Here is a 15,222-nt window from a genome sequence, read left to right on the forward strand (position 1 = left end):
CCCTTCCAATCCATGCCCATCCATGCTCCTCTGTCACCTGGCCCCTCCATTTTTCCCTATCCAGCATTTCCCCTCTCTGCCTGAGGCCTGCTCTGCAATCCATATCCATCCATGCCCATCTGTCCCCTCCATTCATCCCTATCCAGCAATTCCCCTCTCCCTGAGTCCTGCCCTTCCAATCCATGCCCATCCATGCTCATCTGTCACCTGGCCCCTCCATTTTTCCCTATCCAGCATTTCCCCTCTCTGCCTGAGGCCTGCTCTGCAATCCATATCCATCCATGCCCATCTGTCCCCTCCATTCATCCCTATCCAGCAATTCCCCTCTCCCTGAGTCCTGCCCTTCCAATCCATGCCCATCCATGCTCCTCTGTCACCTGGCCCCTCCATTTTTCCCTATCCAGCATTTCCCCTCTCTGCCTGAGGCCTGCTCTGCAATCCATATCCATCCATGCCCATCTGTCCCCTCCATTCATCCCTATCCAGCAATTCCCCTCTCCCTGAGTCCTGCCCTTCCAATCCATGCCCATCTGTCACCTGGCCCCTCCATTTTTCCCTATCCAGCATTTCCCCTCTCTGCCTGAGGCCTGCTCTGCAATCCATATCCATCCATGCCCATCTGTCCCCTCCATTCATCCCTATCCAGCAATTCCCCTCTCCCTGAGTCCTGCCCTTCCAATCCATGCCCATCCATGCTCCTCTGTCACCTGGCCCCTCCATTTTTCCCTATCCAGCATTTCCCCTCTCTGCCTGAGGCCTGCTCTGCAATCCATATCCATCCATGCCCATCTGTCCCCTCCATTCATCCCTATCCAGCAATTCCCCTCTCCCTGAGTCCTGCCCTTCCAATCCATGCCCATCCATGCTCATCTGTCACCTGGCCCCTCCATTTTTCCCTATCCAGCAATTTCCCTCTCTCCCTGAGTCCTGCCCTCCCAATCCATGCCCATCCATGCTCCTCTGTCCCCTGCCCCCTCCATTCATCCATTTCCAGTAATTCCCCTCTCTCCCTGTGCCCTGCCCTCCTAATCCATACCCATCCATGCTCCTCTGTCCCCTGCCGCCTCCATTCATCCTTTTCCAGCAAGTCCCCTCTCGCCCTTCCATGACCCCCCCCCCTCGCATCCATGCTACGCTCTCTCCCATGTCCCAGCCTGGCCCGCCCTCTTCTCCCCCCCCTTCGCATCCATGCCCCCCCTTCGCATCCATGCCTCGCATCCATGCCCCCCCCTTCGCATCCATGCCCCCCCACCCCTTCACATCCATGCATCCCTTTTTTTTTTTTTTATTCTTTTTAACTTTACCTCCGTGGCGGTTCGTGCAGCGAAGCGTCAGGGAAGGAGGCGGCGCTCCCGACGTCTAGCTTTCCCTTCGCTGTGTTCCGCCTTGTTTTGAAGGCGGAACACAGCGAAGGGAAGGCTAGACGTCGGGAGCGCCGCCTCCTTCCCTGACGTTTCGCTTCCGGATTTGTTTGTTTTGTCGCGAGGGCGGGGCAGAGACGGCTGGCTGGCTTGAAGGCTTCACACCACGAATCCACGAACCCTTCAGCCTCAGCCTGGGAGTGACGTCAGATGGCTTCAAGGCTTCACGGCTTCACGGCTTCAGGGCTTCAAGGCTTCATGGCTTCAGGGCTTCAGGCTTCAAGGCTTCATAGAACGTTGTCCTCAGAACGTTGAGGGTGCGTTTTATTATATTAGATGAGTGGAATGGAATGGGTAGACACGAATTGCTTGTTTACTCTTTCCAAAAATACTAGGACTAGGGGGCATGCAATGAAGCTACAAAGTAGTAAATTTAAAATGAATCAGAGAAAATATTTCCTCACTCAATGTGTAATTAAACTCTGGAATTTGTTGCCAGAGAATGTAGTAAAAGCAGTTAGCTTAGCTAGGTTTAAAAAAGGTTTGGATATCTTCCTAAAAGAAAAGTCCATAAGCCATTATTAACTACCACTAATCATTTTTATGATGCTACTAGACATATGCAGTGCTATACACATTATATACGGTACTTTCTCTGTCTCTAGGGGGCTCACAATCTGTTTTTTTGTATGTGGGGCAATGGAGTATTAAGTGATTTGCCTATGGTCACAAGGAGCTGCAGGGGGATTCAAACCCCGGTTGTCAGGATCAAAGCCTGCTGCACTAACCATTAGGCTACTCCTTCAATAGGCTTGGGAAAATCCACTGCTTATTTCTAGGATAAGCAGTTTAAAATGTATTGTTCTGTTTTGGTATCTTGCCAGGTACTTGTGACCTGGATTGGCCACTGTTGGAAACAGGATGCTGGGCTTGATGGACCTTCAGTCTGTCCCAGTACGGCAGTGCTTATGTACTTATGTACTAAGGGGAATGGGAGGGCCTGGGTGAGGGAAAGAGATGGAAAACTATAAGTAGACAGTAAAAAAAAGGAGATTAAATACAGAATAGTAAGAATCAGGGGCGTAGCCAGGGGTGGGCCTGGGCGGGCCTGAGCCTACCCAATTTGGGCTCAGGCCCACCCAGCAATGGAGCACCCAATGGGCCTTCTTTCCCTTCCCTCCGTCGGGCAGCGCGCGCCAGCCTAACTGTACAACAAAGCTGCACGGCACCGGGTCCGTCAGCATGCTGCCGCTAGCTCCTACCTTGTCATCTTTCGGCAGAGGTGTTAGTTCTGCTGCTAAATCTGCAGCGGATCCACGCGGTGCCAGGGCTGTCTCTCTGTACGCTGCTGCAACTGCTTCCTCTGCGCTAGCCCCGCCTCACCTCCGATACTCTTTCTGAAGAGGCGGGGCTAGCGCAGAGGAAGCAGTCGCAGCAGCGTACAGAGAGACAGCCCTGGCACCGCGTGGATCCGCTGCAGATTTAGCATCAGAACTAACACCTCTGCCGAAAGATGATAAGGTAGGAGCTAGTGGCAGCATGCTGATGGACCCGGTGCCGTGCAGCTTTGTTGTACAGTTAGGCTGGCGCTGCCCGACGGACGGAGGGAAAAGATTAAGAAGGCCCATTGGGTGCCGGAGAAACCTGCAGCGGTGGCTTGGGGGGGGGGGGGTTCGGGGCAGTGGGTAGCCAGACAGCCAAATTTGGGGAGAGGGGGGAGAGAGAAACTTTTGTGCCCACCCACTTTGTGCTCAGGCCCACCCATAATTGGCTGTCTGGCTACGCCACTGGTAAGAATGAATGAAATCTGAATGGACAGAGAGGCAGAAAAATAGAAAGCTGAAAAAAAGCCAGAGATGGATGTAGTGAATGAAGAAGACAGGACGAGAGAGAAGAATAACTCTCTTTTCAGGGTCTCCTGTCTATTTAAGAGAAGGGAAGAAAACAACAACCACAGAATGGGACCTACACAATCAGAAAAATTAAATGGCCAGACAACAAAGATAGAAAAGGAATTGTATTTTTAATTTAGGATGACACATTAGTTCACTTTAAAGGTTAATAAATAAAGGTAAAACAAAATAAGGAAAATACAGTGATAATCATTTTACTGGACTAAATGCATTTTTTGTTCAACTATTTTTTATTGACTTTTTCATTAAAAAAAAACATCAACATAAAACTAAAATTAAACTAGCTTTCAGAGGTCAAAGCCTCCTTCCTCAGGTCAGGATACTTGCAAATCATGGTCTTTGTTTCCCATTTTCTGGTTGATGGGCATATGGTTTGGTAAAACTCAAGAAACTAAATTAGTAGGTTAAGACCAGATTTTACATTTGCACATGTAAGTGGCCATTTAATGCACATAAATGACTATACTACTAACATTTATGCATATTCATGCTATCTAAATCCAGGTGACTCCTTATAGAATTACCTCCATTATGTTATTTCTTCCTTCCCCTTGCTCTTTTAATTATTTGGTTTAATTGTATTTTATTATGTTCCAATTTCACAAAACATACACAATCCTTGCTCTTCAAGCAGCTAAATCAGCACCAACTTCAATAAGGATGACTCACTGTGTAAAATCCCAACCGTTTATTGCAACAAGAAGATAGACTAACTATTGCATGCAGTCTGAAAGGGACTTGGATGATTCAAACAAACCCAGAGCTCTGGGTCAGCTGCTGCCATTGATGCTGAAATTGTGCTAGAGAGCTGGTAATTTGATGTAAAGTAGGCATGAGAGGAGGAGAGGGCAGAGCTGTAGCTGCTCACAAGACTCAAAATAGAGACATCTGCTTTCCCTTTTTTTCTGCACACGAAGAGAAGGGGAGCAGGAATTCCCAGAAGGCAGCAAAGCACAAGCCAGTGCCAATTTTCTAAAAAAGGGGCATGTGACAGGAGACTGAGGCAGACCATGGCAGATCTCTCCAGAGAGGGGGAAAGAGGTCGCATGCAAATGGATGACCAATAAAACTCAGAGATGTACCTAGCAAGGAGTAAAGCAACTGTAGTTCAGAGTACACAGGGGCTACAAATACAACAATATAATGTGCACACAGAAAGTGGGGGCAGAACATTGTGTCTGTATGGAATTTATACGCCACTTTGGTGTATCATTTGACTTATAGGGCAGTTAATGAAATCTTTTAACAAATATACTTTTAAAAACTTAAAATACTTTATCAAACTCTGTAGCTGATGCAAAAAGCCTCACGGGAGTGTCAGGGCTCTACCGCAAAATTACTGATCTTAAAATAATGTGGCATCCTCCTGTAAGCAATGAGCATTCAAATTATTGTGACAGTAATCCACAGCTCATTGATAAAGGTTGGCCTTCCTGTCAGTGCCTGAGCAGTAATTGGCTCATGCACTGACAGGAAGGGTGGCATTAAAAAAACAAAAACATTGGCACCTGTACCAGCCCCCTTCTCTCTGTCACTGAAATGAAATTTCAATCCCTAGTGGTCTAGTGACTCCCCTCCCTCCCCTCTCTGACAAACCAACCCCACCCCCCCCCCCCCCCACCCCCATCCACAGTTCAAAAACATTTTCCCTGGTAATCTAACAGCTCCCCCCCTCCCTCCTCTCACTAGACTACAATGGAAAATGTTTTGAAGTGTGGGTAAAGGGAGGGGGGGGTTAGGTCATCAGGTTGTGTCATCGGAGAAGGAGAGGAAGAGGGGCCACTAGACCACCAAGGGGCCGATGCAAAGTATCCAAGGCAGGGTGGTTGGGTTGGAAGGAGAGATAGGGTGCCAGTAGACACAAATCTTTCTACATTGCCCCAGACCTGGCGAAAACTTTTCTGCCCATCAGAAAACCATTTGTTGTTGTTTTTTATGCTGCAGAACAACAAATCTCATTTGCATTCATCAATGCAATTAAGGTTTCTGCACAAGTTAACACTTACGCTGAAACCCTTTCTGCATTGCTATCCCACAGTTTTACTGTGTTAAACCCATGGTAACCTGGCTCTTCTTGGCTTTGTGACTCAGTGCTCCTGGCCTAGTTGCTTCTTTCTCCTTCCTGGATCTACCAAGAACATGATGAAAGCCTAATCAAATCTATCTCTTCATAAACATCACCAAAATGTAAATTGTAAACCACTTTGAACTGAAACTTGTTTTTAGATAATAGTGGGATAAAGAATGCATAAATAAAAATTATATATATTCTTGTACCACTGCCTGATCTTACAGTAATGTAAACTACGCCCCCTCTCTCCAGTGCTCCAGTTCTACCAATGGACCATCACATATATACTGTTGTAAGTTTCATTTCTCCTAAACTAACTTGCGATCATATATGGATTTTCCTGTTTCCTTCCATTACACAATATAGTAATATACAAAATGGCAATTTCCTCTATTGTATCATTTTCTCCTACTTGTGTTCACATGCACACTTTGTGGCAATTGGCTAATTCCTTATCAGTAATGCGTGCTCCCAGCGTGCAAAACCATGTAGCAAACAAGTAAGAAATACCTAATGTCCTTCCTCTCTGAACACACATTTCTGTTGGAACATCATGAACTTTGCAGGGTCCTCAGTCTCTCATCACCATCAAAGTTATATCCATGTGTATCTGCCATATATGGGCTGCATAGCCTCAGTTCCTCCTATCACCTTGACATGTAACATGTACTTTCCATTTACTGAGAACATAGGAGCCAACTTTTCAAAATTACTGGGGGTGCTATACCCAGTGAAAATAACCCCTCCCTGAACACATACAAGGAATTTTCTCAATATTGGGGGTACTCAAGCACCCACAGCACCCACAGAGTCAGCTCCTATGACTGAGAAAGCACTGTAGCTTACATGTAACTGCAGGAAGAAACTAAAAATGTGCTGACGACAGCAAAGCAAGGAAAACTGAGGGCCAGCAGAGCCATATTACAGGCCTAATATAGGAAGGAATATACAGCAGCATAAAATGTTTTGTACTTTTTTGGGGATCTTGCCAGGTATTTGTGACCTGGATTGGCCACTGTTGGAAACAGGATGCTGGGCTTGATGGACCTTTGGTCTGTCCCAGTGTGGCAATACTTATGTACTTATGTACTTATATATATGACCTCATTTCTGCCATTCCCTCTGTCTACTCACAGACTACAGAAATCTCCAATGGTGTGACATATAGTGTTGTGACCTTTGATTCCTTACCACATATCCTATTCCAACAAACCCATGGGCACGATGACCTGACACAGAAGCTGTGGGACTTTGAAATCTCAGGTTAGTGGCCGAGAAGGAAAATGTGTAGTCTCAACCGAAGATGTGAAAATGTTATTTGCATTATGTTTTACGACTTTTTCTGCATGAGGTGATTTTTATATTTAGCTGGGTATGATAAAGGGCCCTAGATAGAGGGAGGTGGAGGAAACAGCAGCAAAGGGTGCAGATTTGAAAGGGGCATAGGCTGAGCCGTCAGAGATGCAAGCCTGCCAAGTGTCCCACACTGGATGGAGAATTCCCACTTCTAGACATTTTCTACACATGCACCAGCAGAAGGCAAATCCCTGCAGAGCCTTGGAGGAGGATGAGGAGCTGCATATGGTGGGATAGCCTTTGAGGACAGTATGGAGCTCTATGCTACATTATGGCTGGAGGGCAGGCAGAAAAAATGTGCCTTTGGTGCTACTGTGCTTAGAGCTGGCCTAACCATTAGGCAAGAGTAGGTGGTCGTCTAGTGTAACCTGATGGGAGGTTCCGTATCCTGGGTAACGGAGTCACTGGCAGTTGGCAGAGAGGGTCTGACAGCTGAAGCGGTTGGAGTGCTATAGTGAGTGGATTTGTGTGGCAGTGGCTCCTGAGAATCAGAGCTCTATTTAAAAGGATTCAAATCTAGTACAAAGGTTGTTGAAAGTGGAAGAGAGACTGCTGTCTGGGGCTAATGACTGGTGATTGGGAGAGAGAGGGGGTTTAAGTGGGAAATTAGTAACTGAGTCTGGTTTTAAAAGTGAATGTGTGAGGAGAGAGGAATGGAATACTGAGAGAGCAAAATTATCAAGAGAAAAGATGTTAAGTATGACAGAATGAACGTGCTACCAACCAGCTTCTGAGAGCATAGGGTGCTTAAGTAAAGATAGTGTTTGTATGGTAGGGGAATTTTGTTAAATTTATTTCAAATAGTTAGAGTGCCCCAGTGTTTGTTAAAGTCCTTGCCACAGAAAGGTGAAAGTTAACAGAGAGTGAGCAGAGAGGGTTTTGCCTTCAATTATTTTTATTAAGAGAAAGGTGTAGGGAGAAGAAGAGGAGAGAAGGAGCATCTGTACAGCGGCTGAGAGAGCGGCATTGGAGTGCACTTACAGCTGCGGAGACACTGGGCCCCCACGCAAGAAAGAGAATGTCAACCAGAAACAAAAGACTGAACTAAGTGGGTGACCCAAATAAATAAATAAAAATACTTACCTGAGATCCAGCGAGAAAGGAACATCCGTAGTTCTGCATACTGCAATCTGCAAAATAAAAATTGAACACAAAGAATCAAATTCTTTGGAAAAGAAAAGAACTGTTTTATCTTAATAGGAAAGGGGTTGTATTACCGTAATAAGTATTAAAACAGAAGAATACATATCTGATACAGGGGAGAAGTTTCTGTTGCGGGTGGATTATTCTGTCTGTAAACAAGGGAAGAAAAAGTACAAGGGTTTGCCATTGATAACAAAGTAATATCTGCAAAATAGAAACATGATTACTAAGTTTGTATCACACTTAAATGTTTTATAATTTAATGTTCTAGAAAAGGATGTAATGGAGAATGCATAGGGGTCTAATTGGAAGTATTATTGATTGTCTTAAATAAAAATTTATGTGTTAAATTTTTATTGGGGGTTTTTTGTATCCTTCCCTTTCTCTTGAGTTAGGCATTTATGGTACTCGGCCCTGACCATTTAAGAAAGGAATTTTAGAACATTAGTGAGGTTTGTGAATTTACTCAGAAGAGAGGTAGGGTGACACTAGGGCAGCAGCTTCTGGGGGGGAGGGGCAGCAAAGTGCAGCTGCAGTAAAAGCAAAACAATAGATCCTGACAGCCACATAAACTTAAAGAACCAGCAATGCATACTTTTACCTGCAAGAAGGATGGGCAATTTTCAAATACCCCATTAACTCATTTATCTGGCTCCTCCCACAGCCTATTGAATTGCAGAAGAAAGTATGACCAATGGGCTGTGTAGGGAGGAGGGAGCATGGAGATTTGATTGATAGGAGACGGCATGACATCACAAGGCTGAAGCCGTCTCCGCCCAATGGGTTTTAATTCTTCCCAATACAACTGCTGCCATCTTGGTACACTCAAAACAATTGGATTTATATGGTGGCAAGCTTCACCTACTGGCTTCAGGCCAGATAATGGACCAAGCACGCTCCCGCTGTCTCCAGTTAATCAAACCTCCTTGGTCCTGACTACTTGAGCTCTTCATTCGGATCTGGTTTCCTGATCATGGAGGAGATCTATGAAGAGGATACTGGCTGTGAGGGGCAGGAAGAGGACATAGGTTTGTGAGGGAGGGAATAGGGCTGAGAGAGGAGAACAGGCTGAGAGTTCAGCTGTGAAGAAGAAGGGGCTGTGAGAAAAGATAATGTCTGAGAGGATGGAGTGTTCAGAGAGATGCCACTGACTGTGAGAAGGAAAGGAGCTGTGAAGGGGAGATAGTCTAGCAATGGAAAAAGAGATGAGTGATATGGGGATAGTCCAGAAGAGGAGGGAAAAAAGGGCTAAGAGTAAAAGGAGGAGATGGACTGTGAGGAATAGAGGGTTTGGAAGGGAGAAGAGGTAAAAGGGACAGAGAGTGAAACAAGAAAGAATAGATGAACTGAGGAAGTTAAGGTTAAAGGAGAACAGGAGAGAAGGGGAGAAGGGCTAGTGGAATCATAGAGGATGCATGAAAGCTAAGGAGGGGGGAAAGAGGCATGAATGGATGAGGAGAGAGACAAGAGGGAGTGAGGCTAGAAAGAGGTAAGAGGAAATAAGTTATGGAGAGGCAGGCTGCAAATAGGGGCCTATTTACTAAGCTGCGGTAAAGTAGCACATTTCTGCACTATTTTAAGAACATAAGAATAGTCATACAGGGTCAGACCAGTGGTCCATCTAGCCCAGTATCTAGTTTCCAACAGTGGCCAATCCAGGTTACAAGTACCCGGTAGAAACCCAAATAGTAGCAATATTCTATGCTACCAATCCCAGGGCAAGCAGTGGCTTCCCCTATGTGCATCTCAATAACAGACTATGGACTTTTCCTCCAGGAACTTGTCCAAACCTTTTTTAAACCCAGATATGCTAATTGCTGTTACCACATCCTCTGGCAGCGAGTTCGAGAGCTTAACTATCCTTTGAGTGAAAAAATATTCCCTCCTATTTGTTTTAGTATTTCCATGTAATTGCATCGAGTGTCCCCTGGTCTTTCTACTTTTTGAAAGACTGAAAAATTGATTCACTTTTATCTGTTCTACACCACTCAGGATTTTAGAAACCTCAATCATGTCCCCCCTCAGCTGTGTCTTTTCCAAGCTGAAGAGCTCTAACCTCTTTAGCCTTTCTTCATACAGGAGGAGTTTCATCCCCTTTATCATTTCAGTCGCTCTTCTTTAAACCTTTTTTAATTCCACTATATCTTTTTTGAGATACAGAACTGAATGCAATATGAATTTTACCTTGAGAAAATTCCCACAGAATTTACTGTGCTGTCATACGTATCTGAGAACAGCAGCTTAGTAAATACCATGGTAATTTTCCTTGCATTGGCACAACCCAGAAAATTGCAGGCTCCTGAGAACAACAATTTGAAATAACAAGTCCTGATTCCTATTCAACTGTTGATAAGAGTTCCCCCTGCAACACACACATTCCCTGTGAAAATTCCTTGGTGACCCTCATGGTGCCATGTTTTCTATGCTTCCATCTATTACAAATTTTAAAATAATAACCCATGATTCAACCCTGCTGCTGTCCAGCAAACCCCACTCCATTTTTAAAGATGTCCAAAAACCGAGGTTGCCCTTTCACCCTCAACCATCCCATGAGTGATCCTCACTACTGCCCTTCCAGTGCCTTATAGTAAATTAGCACTCTTGACTGAGCCGGTACCATTTTGTGACATCCTTGAGATGAGGAAAGAGTTTGCAGGGCAGAGTAAAATTGCTTATTTATGGTTTCTATTCTTCATTTTGGATAGATGAATAGCCATGAAGGGTGGGGGGGGGGGGGGGGGGGGGTGATGTGGAACCATATGCCACTAGGAGATTTTTTTTTATAAAGGATGTACAGGAAGAACTCTTATAGGGCCAGCAGACATGGGAGCATTGACAGGCATCTTAATCTATTGATACTCCTGGACAAAATTAGCTATATGCACTATGACAGTGGTTGGCATGGTAAGGAGCTGATTTGCATGCTGTTTAGTGCATTACTTTACCTTGCACAGCATCTGAAATTTTTGGTCCTAACCTATAAACTTGCAGCATCAGCCAATAATGCAAATTAATTGGGAAATAACTTGTGTTATTGCTGACACCAAGAATTATTTACATGGTACAGCTCAGTAAACAGGTCCCAGATATGGCTGCACACCTGCAGGAAAGAGAACAGAAATATTAAAGAATGGAGGGAAAGGGGAATTATACATTTTAAAAGAGAAGTAATGAGAAGAAAAAGGAAACGAAATGTAAGCAGAGTGAGAGGACCAAGACAGACTTATTCATTAAACACAATAGCACAGAGCCTAGGGCCCACGAAAATGTTTTCATTTTTTTTAATCAATAGAAGTTATTTATTTTCATGCCTTGCCTTTTTACCTTGAAAATATACACAATAAATTGAATACAAATAAAATATACACCCAATTCAAATTAAAAGCTGAGTCATATATTAAATGCCACCGAGGGAGGGGGACCACGAAGACAAAAGTGCCTAGGGCACAAAGGTTGGAAAAGTGATGCATGTAAAATTTGGTCAGGTTTCTAGGCTGGATGGGGAGTTGGAGGAGGGAAGAACATCCCAGCACTGGAGTCCAGGGAAACAAATCTAGAGGGGGGGGGGGGGGATAGAGGTGTGCAATGCCCTGCATTTAAAAACGTCTCTTGATTCTCTTCAGCAGTAGAGAATGACATGGGGACCTGCAGTAACTGCGGGGATGGGGATGGGAACAGAGCTTGTGGGGACGGGGCGGGAACAGGTCCCACAGGGATGGGGACAGGGGACAAACTTTGTCCCTGTGTCATTTTCTACTTTGAAGCCTGTTAATGAAGTGGACTGTTATTTATGTTTGAGTGATGCAGACAATGATATTTTGATTTTTTGGAAAAACAAGCAAACATTCTGGCCACAACTAGCAAAATGTGCATGGGGGATCCTGTACATCCTGCTACCAGCACATCTTCTATTGCAGGAAGGACTGTGGAAGATGGGAGAGCTAGACTGAATCCTGAGATTGTTGATGACTTCTTACTCATCCACAGATTAAAAAATCTTAACAGTGCTTCATGGGGCATACAGAATGGATTGTATTTTGTACCCTTGGACATTTTAATAGGGTGGATTAGGATTCCTTGGGGTAGTAGAAATCAGCTGTTGTTGGGGTTGGAAGGATAGAACGTGGTGGTGAGAAGGGTTATTATAGCTGCTCACTGTTATTATTGTTTTCTATTTGTAATTTATACACAGTAGTTGCACAGCATATTGTTCCTTTTTATACTTTAATAAAAAGATTTAAATATACAATCATAATTGTTTGAGGCTTCTGCAGATGAGGACAGAGCCCTTGGGGATGGAGCGGGAAAGGGGACAGAATCTGCAGAGACAGGGTGGGGATGGAGACAGGGCCTGCGGGGATGGGGATAAACTTTGTCCCCATGTCATTCTCTATTGCAGCTCCAGAGATATATACTGTAAAGTAAAACACTGTTGTTGCCACCTACTCAGATAGGAGTGGGGTATTTTCTGCTGTTACCGCACAACCAGACTGCTGAATTCTATAGTCATCATTCTGATGTGAATCATGGGAGCCAACTTTTCAAAATTATTGGGGGTGCTAAGCCCAATGGAAATGACCCCTCCCTGGACACATACAAGGAATTTTCTCAATATTTGGGGTGCTCAAGCACCCACAGCACCCACAGAGTCAGCTCCAATTTGTGAAGTAATCCATTTCCTGATTGATACCAATGGTACCTCCACATTTTGGGCTTGCTCTGCAAGCTGCTGTAGTTCAAAGAACTTTGATACCCAGGATTTATTTTATGCAGTTATTTTCCTCTTCTTCCTGTAGATGCAACTGCAGGAAGAAATATTGGAGGAGCTCTGGAAATGGTTCTAAAGGATATCAAGAAGCAGAAAAGTGAGAAACCCCCCCAGCACAAAAGTGAGAAACCCCACAAGCAGAAAAATGAGATACCCCCCAAGCAGATCATCCTGATTGTGACTGATGGTAAGTGCACCTTTCCCCCCTAGCTTTCTCTGAGCCAACTCTGGAGACACAGAATGGCTAAAATTGTTCAGAATCTGATCTGAATGTATTAGAGAAAAGGACTTTGATAGGGCAGATAGCAGAAGACCCTAGGGGGGAAGTCATTAAACAGCTTTATGGCCATAGCACACATTAACACGCTTTTAACGCGCTTTAAGTGAATTAATGCGTGCTATATACTGAAAGCCCATTGGTATAGAATGGACTTTTAGCATTTAGCACGCACTAATTTCTTGAATACTTGTTAAGACCACACCGCTGCTTGATGAATTCCACCCTAAGGGGCCCTTTTACTAAGCAATAATAGGGCTAATGCATGTGTAGCATGCAGTAAATTGACCGTAGCGCAGGGGTAGCGCAGGCGTCCTGCGGTAGTTTCGAAGTTGGTGTGTGCTGTTTCCCTTGGTAGAAAATATTTTTCTATTTTCTACCATGGGGGGGGGGCATGCCCGGTGATAAACAGTAGTGCAGCCACATTGGCGTGATTACCGCATGAGTAGCGCATGAGCTCTTACTGCTAGGTCAATAGGTGGCGGTAAGTGTTCAGGCAGTAAATAGTCATGCGCTAATTTTAATTGTAGCGCACGGCCATTTACGGCCCCCATTTTAAAAACCAATTTTTCCCAGCAGCGGTAAAAGGTGGCCCAGCGCACGCCAATTTGACACGTCCAAACTACCACAGGCCACTTTTTACCGCTGCTTAGTAAAAAGACCCCTAAGTGGTTTCCTGTAGTTTTGATCTCTCACCACTGGAGGGAGTTACTGCACTTTCCACTGTGCCACTCTGCCCTCAACACTTCTGTAAAATAAAACTGTGCTTATCCTGCCCTGATGATGTCTCCAGCACCTCAGAGCATTATTACTTTTGTGTTGTTTTAAACCACTTCTGCACTCAAACCAAACAGGTTTTTCTGGGTGCTGGTCAGACTACTCCTGCACAAATTCTGATGGGAAGCAAGCTTCTGCTCAAACAGAAAGAACTAACAAGGGCAGGATCCAGCCATCCACAAAATATACAAACTGAATTTAAAGTAGAACGGCTGTACTTACAGGCTGCAGCTCAAATGTTTTCAAAAGTGAGGACTATTTCTAGTTGAGAATTCTAGATAACTGTGGTTTCAAACAATTCTGCAGTCAGTGTTGGGTAAAATCGTTTTGACAAAGATTTCAAATCAAAATCACTAAGTACAAAATGAATTTGAAATCAAGCTCAAACTCAGTAAGCCAGTTGTGATTTCAAATGAAAATCAGACAACAAATGATTTCAAATTGAAAATCAGCAGAGCAAGGTACTACTGTTAAATGTAATTGTCACGGAACAGGATTATAGACTAATCTATCAATATTGATTAGCAAGGACATGCAAATTACTTTTGACCTTGCTTGGCCACTGTTGGAAGCAGGATACTGGGCTAGATGGACCATTGGTCTGACCCAGTATGGCTGTTCTTATGTTCTCATGTACTACCTGCAGCGCCCACTCCCATATTAAAATGAATCCTACTTACGGAAAAATCGCTTCATATTTTATGCTATCCTCACCAAGCAAATTAATTTTTAAAATTACCACTGATATTTTCTGTATATTTTTATATTTTATTTCTTAGTTTTAAGAATTAAACATAAATTCCAGCTAACATGCATGAAATGAGCCCAGGAAGACCCATCCTACCAGCTGCTAAAGAGATGTAGTTACTGGGAAGCCTCACCTCTCTTACTCAAATTGGGTTATAGCAGGTCAGCTGCTAGTGTAGGGGGTGCAACAAGAGGTTGTATCTGGTCCTCTTGTCAATTTAAGTAGTACCTTATTGATAAGCAGAGATTTGAAAGGGCTTGGTGAAAAGACCCCTCTGACAATAACAACATTCAATAAGCCAGACTTCAGACATTCAGTGGCAGGGCTGTCCTTTAACCTTATCAGAGATGTTATCTGTTAAAGTTACATATGTATCTTTGGTGGCAGTATCCATCTAAGGCTCAGCACTGAGAATTCACATGCAACCTGTTTAAAATTTTACCTACTATTTAGGCATCTGCAATCAGCAACTGAACTTCACCGCTGACCATATAATTTTTTTTCACCACCCTCACCCCATGCTAGATCACATCCTCTTTTAAACATATAACTGGCAGTCGTGTGATTAAAATGTCCAAAATTATAGGTTTACTCCACAAATTTCTATGCAGGCAGCACCTCTGCAGACCACATAAGTGCTTATAAATGTCAGCCTGTTCATGTCTGTTTGCTTTAAACAAACCTAAAGAATTATTTTGGGTTTCTGAAAGCTTTCTTTGCCCTAAAACTATATCATCAGAACAATGATTGCAATTCTCCTGAAAAATAGAAACATGATGGCAGATAAAGGCCAAATGGACCATCCAGT

At 44.1% G+C, this 15,222-nt stretch overlaps 1 protein-coding gene across 3 annotated transcripts in view; it reads left to right on the forward strand.

Moving 5' to 3' along the window:
- Positions 1-15,222, forward strand: part of LOC115474730 (complement C2-like) — a 96,196-nt gene that overhangs the window by 24,489 nt on the left and 56,485 nt on the right. For all 3 annotated transcript variants that reach the window (XM_030210357.1, XM_030210359.1, XM_030210358.1), the window contains exons 7-8: positions 6,482-6,608; positions 12,641-12,799. In XM_030210357.1, the coding sequence (XP_030066217.1) occupies positions 6,482-6,608; positions 12,641-12,799 (286 nt within the window). The remainder of the gene's footprint in view (positions 1-6,481; positions 6,609-12,640; positions 12,800-15,222) is intronic.

This window comes from Microcaecilia unicolor, chromosome 7 (genome assembly GCF_901765095.1).
Source record: "Microcaecilia unicolor chromosome 7, aMicUni1.1, whole genome shotgun sequence".
Classification (NCBI taxonomy): domain Eukaryota; kingdom Metazoa; phylum Chordata; class Amphibia; order Gymnophiona; family Siphonopidae; genus Microcaecilia; species Microcaecilia unicolor.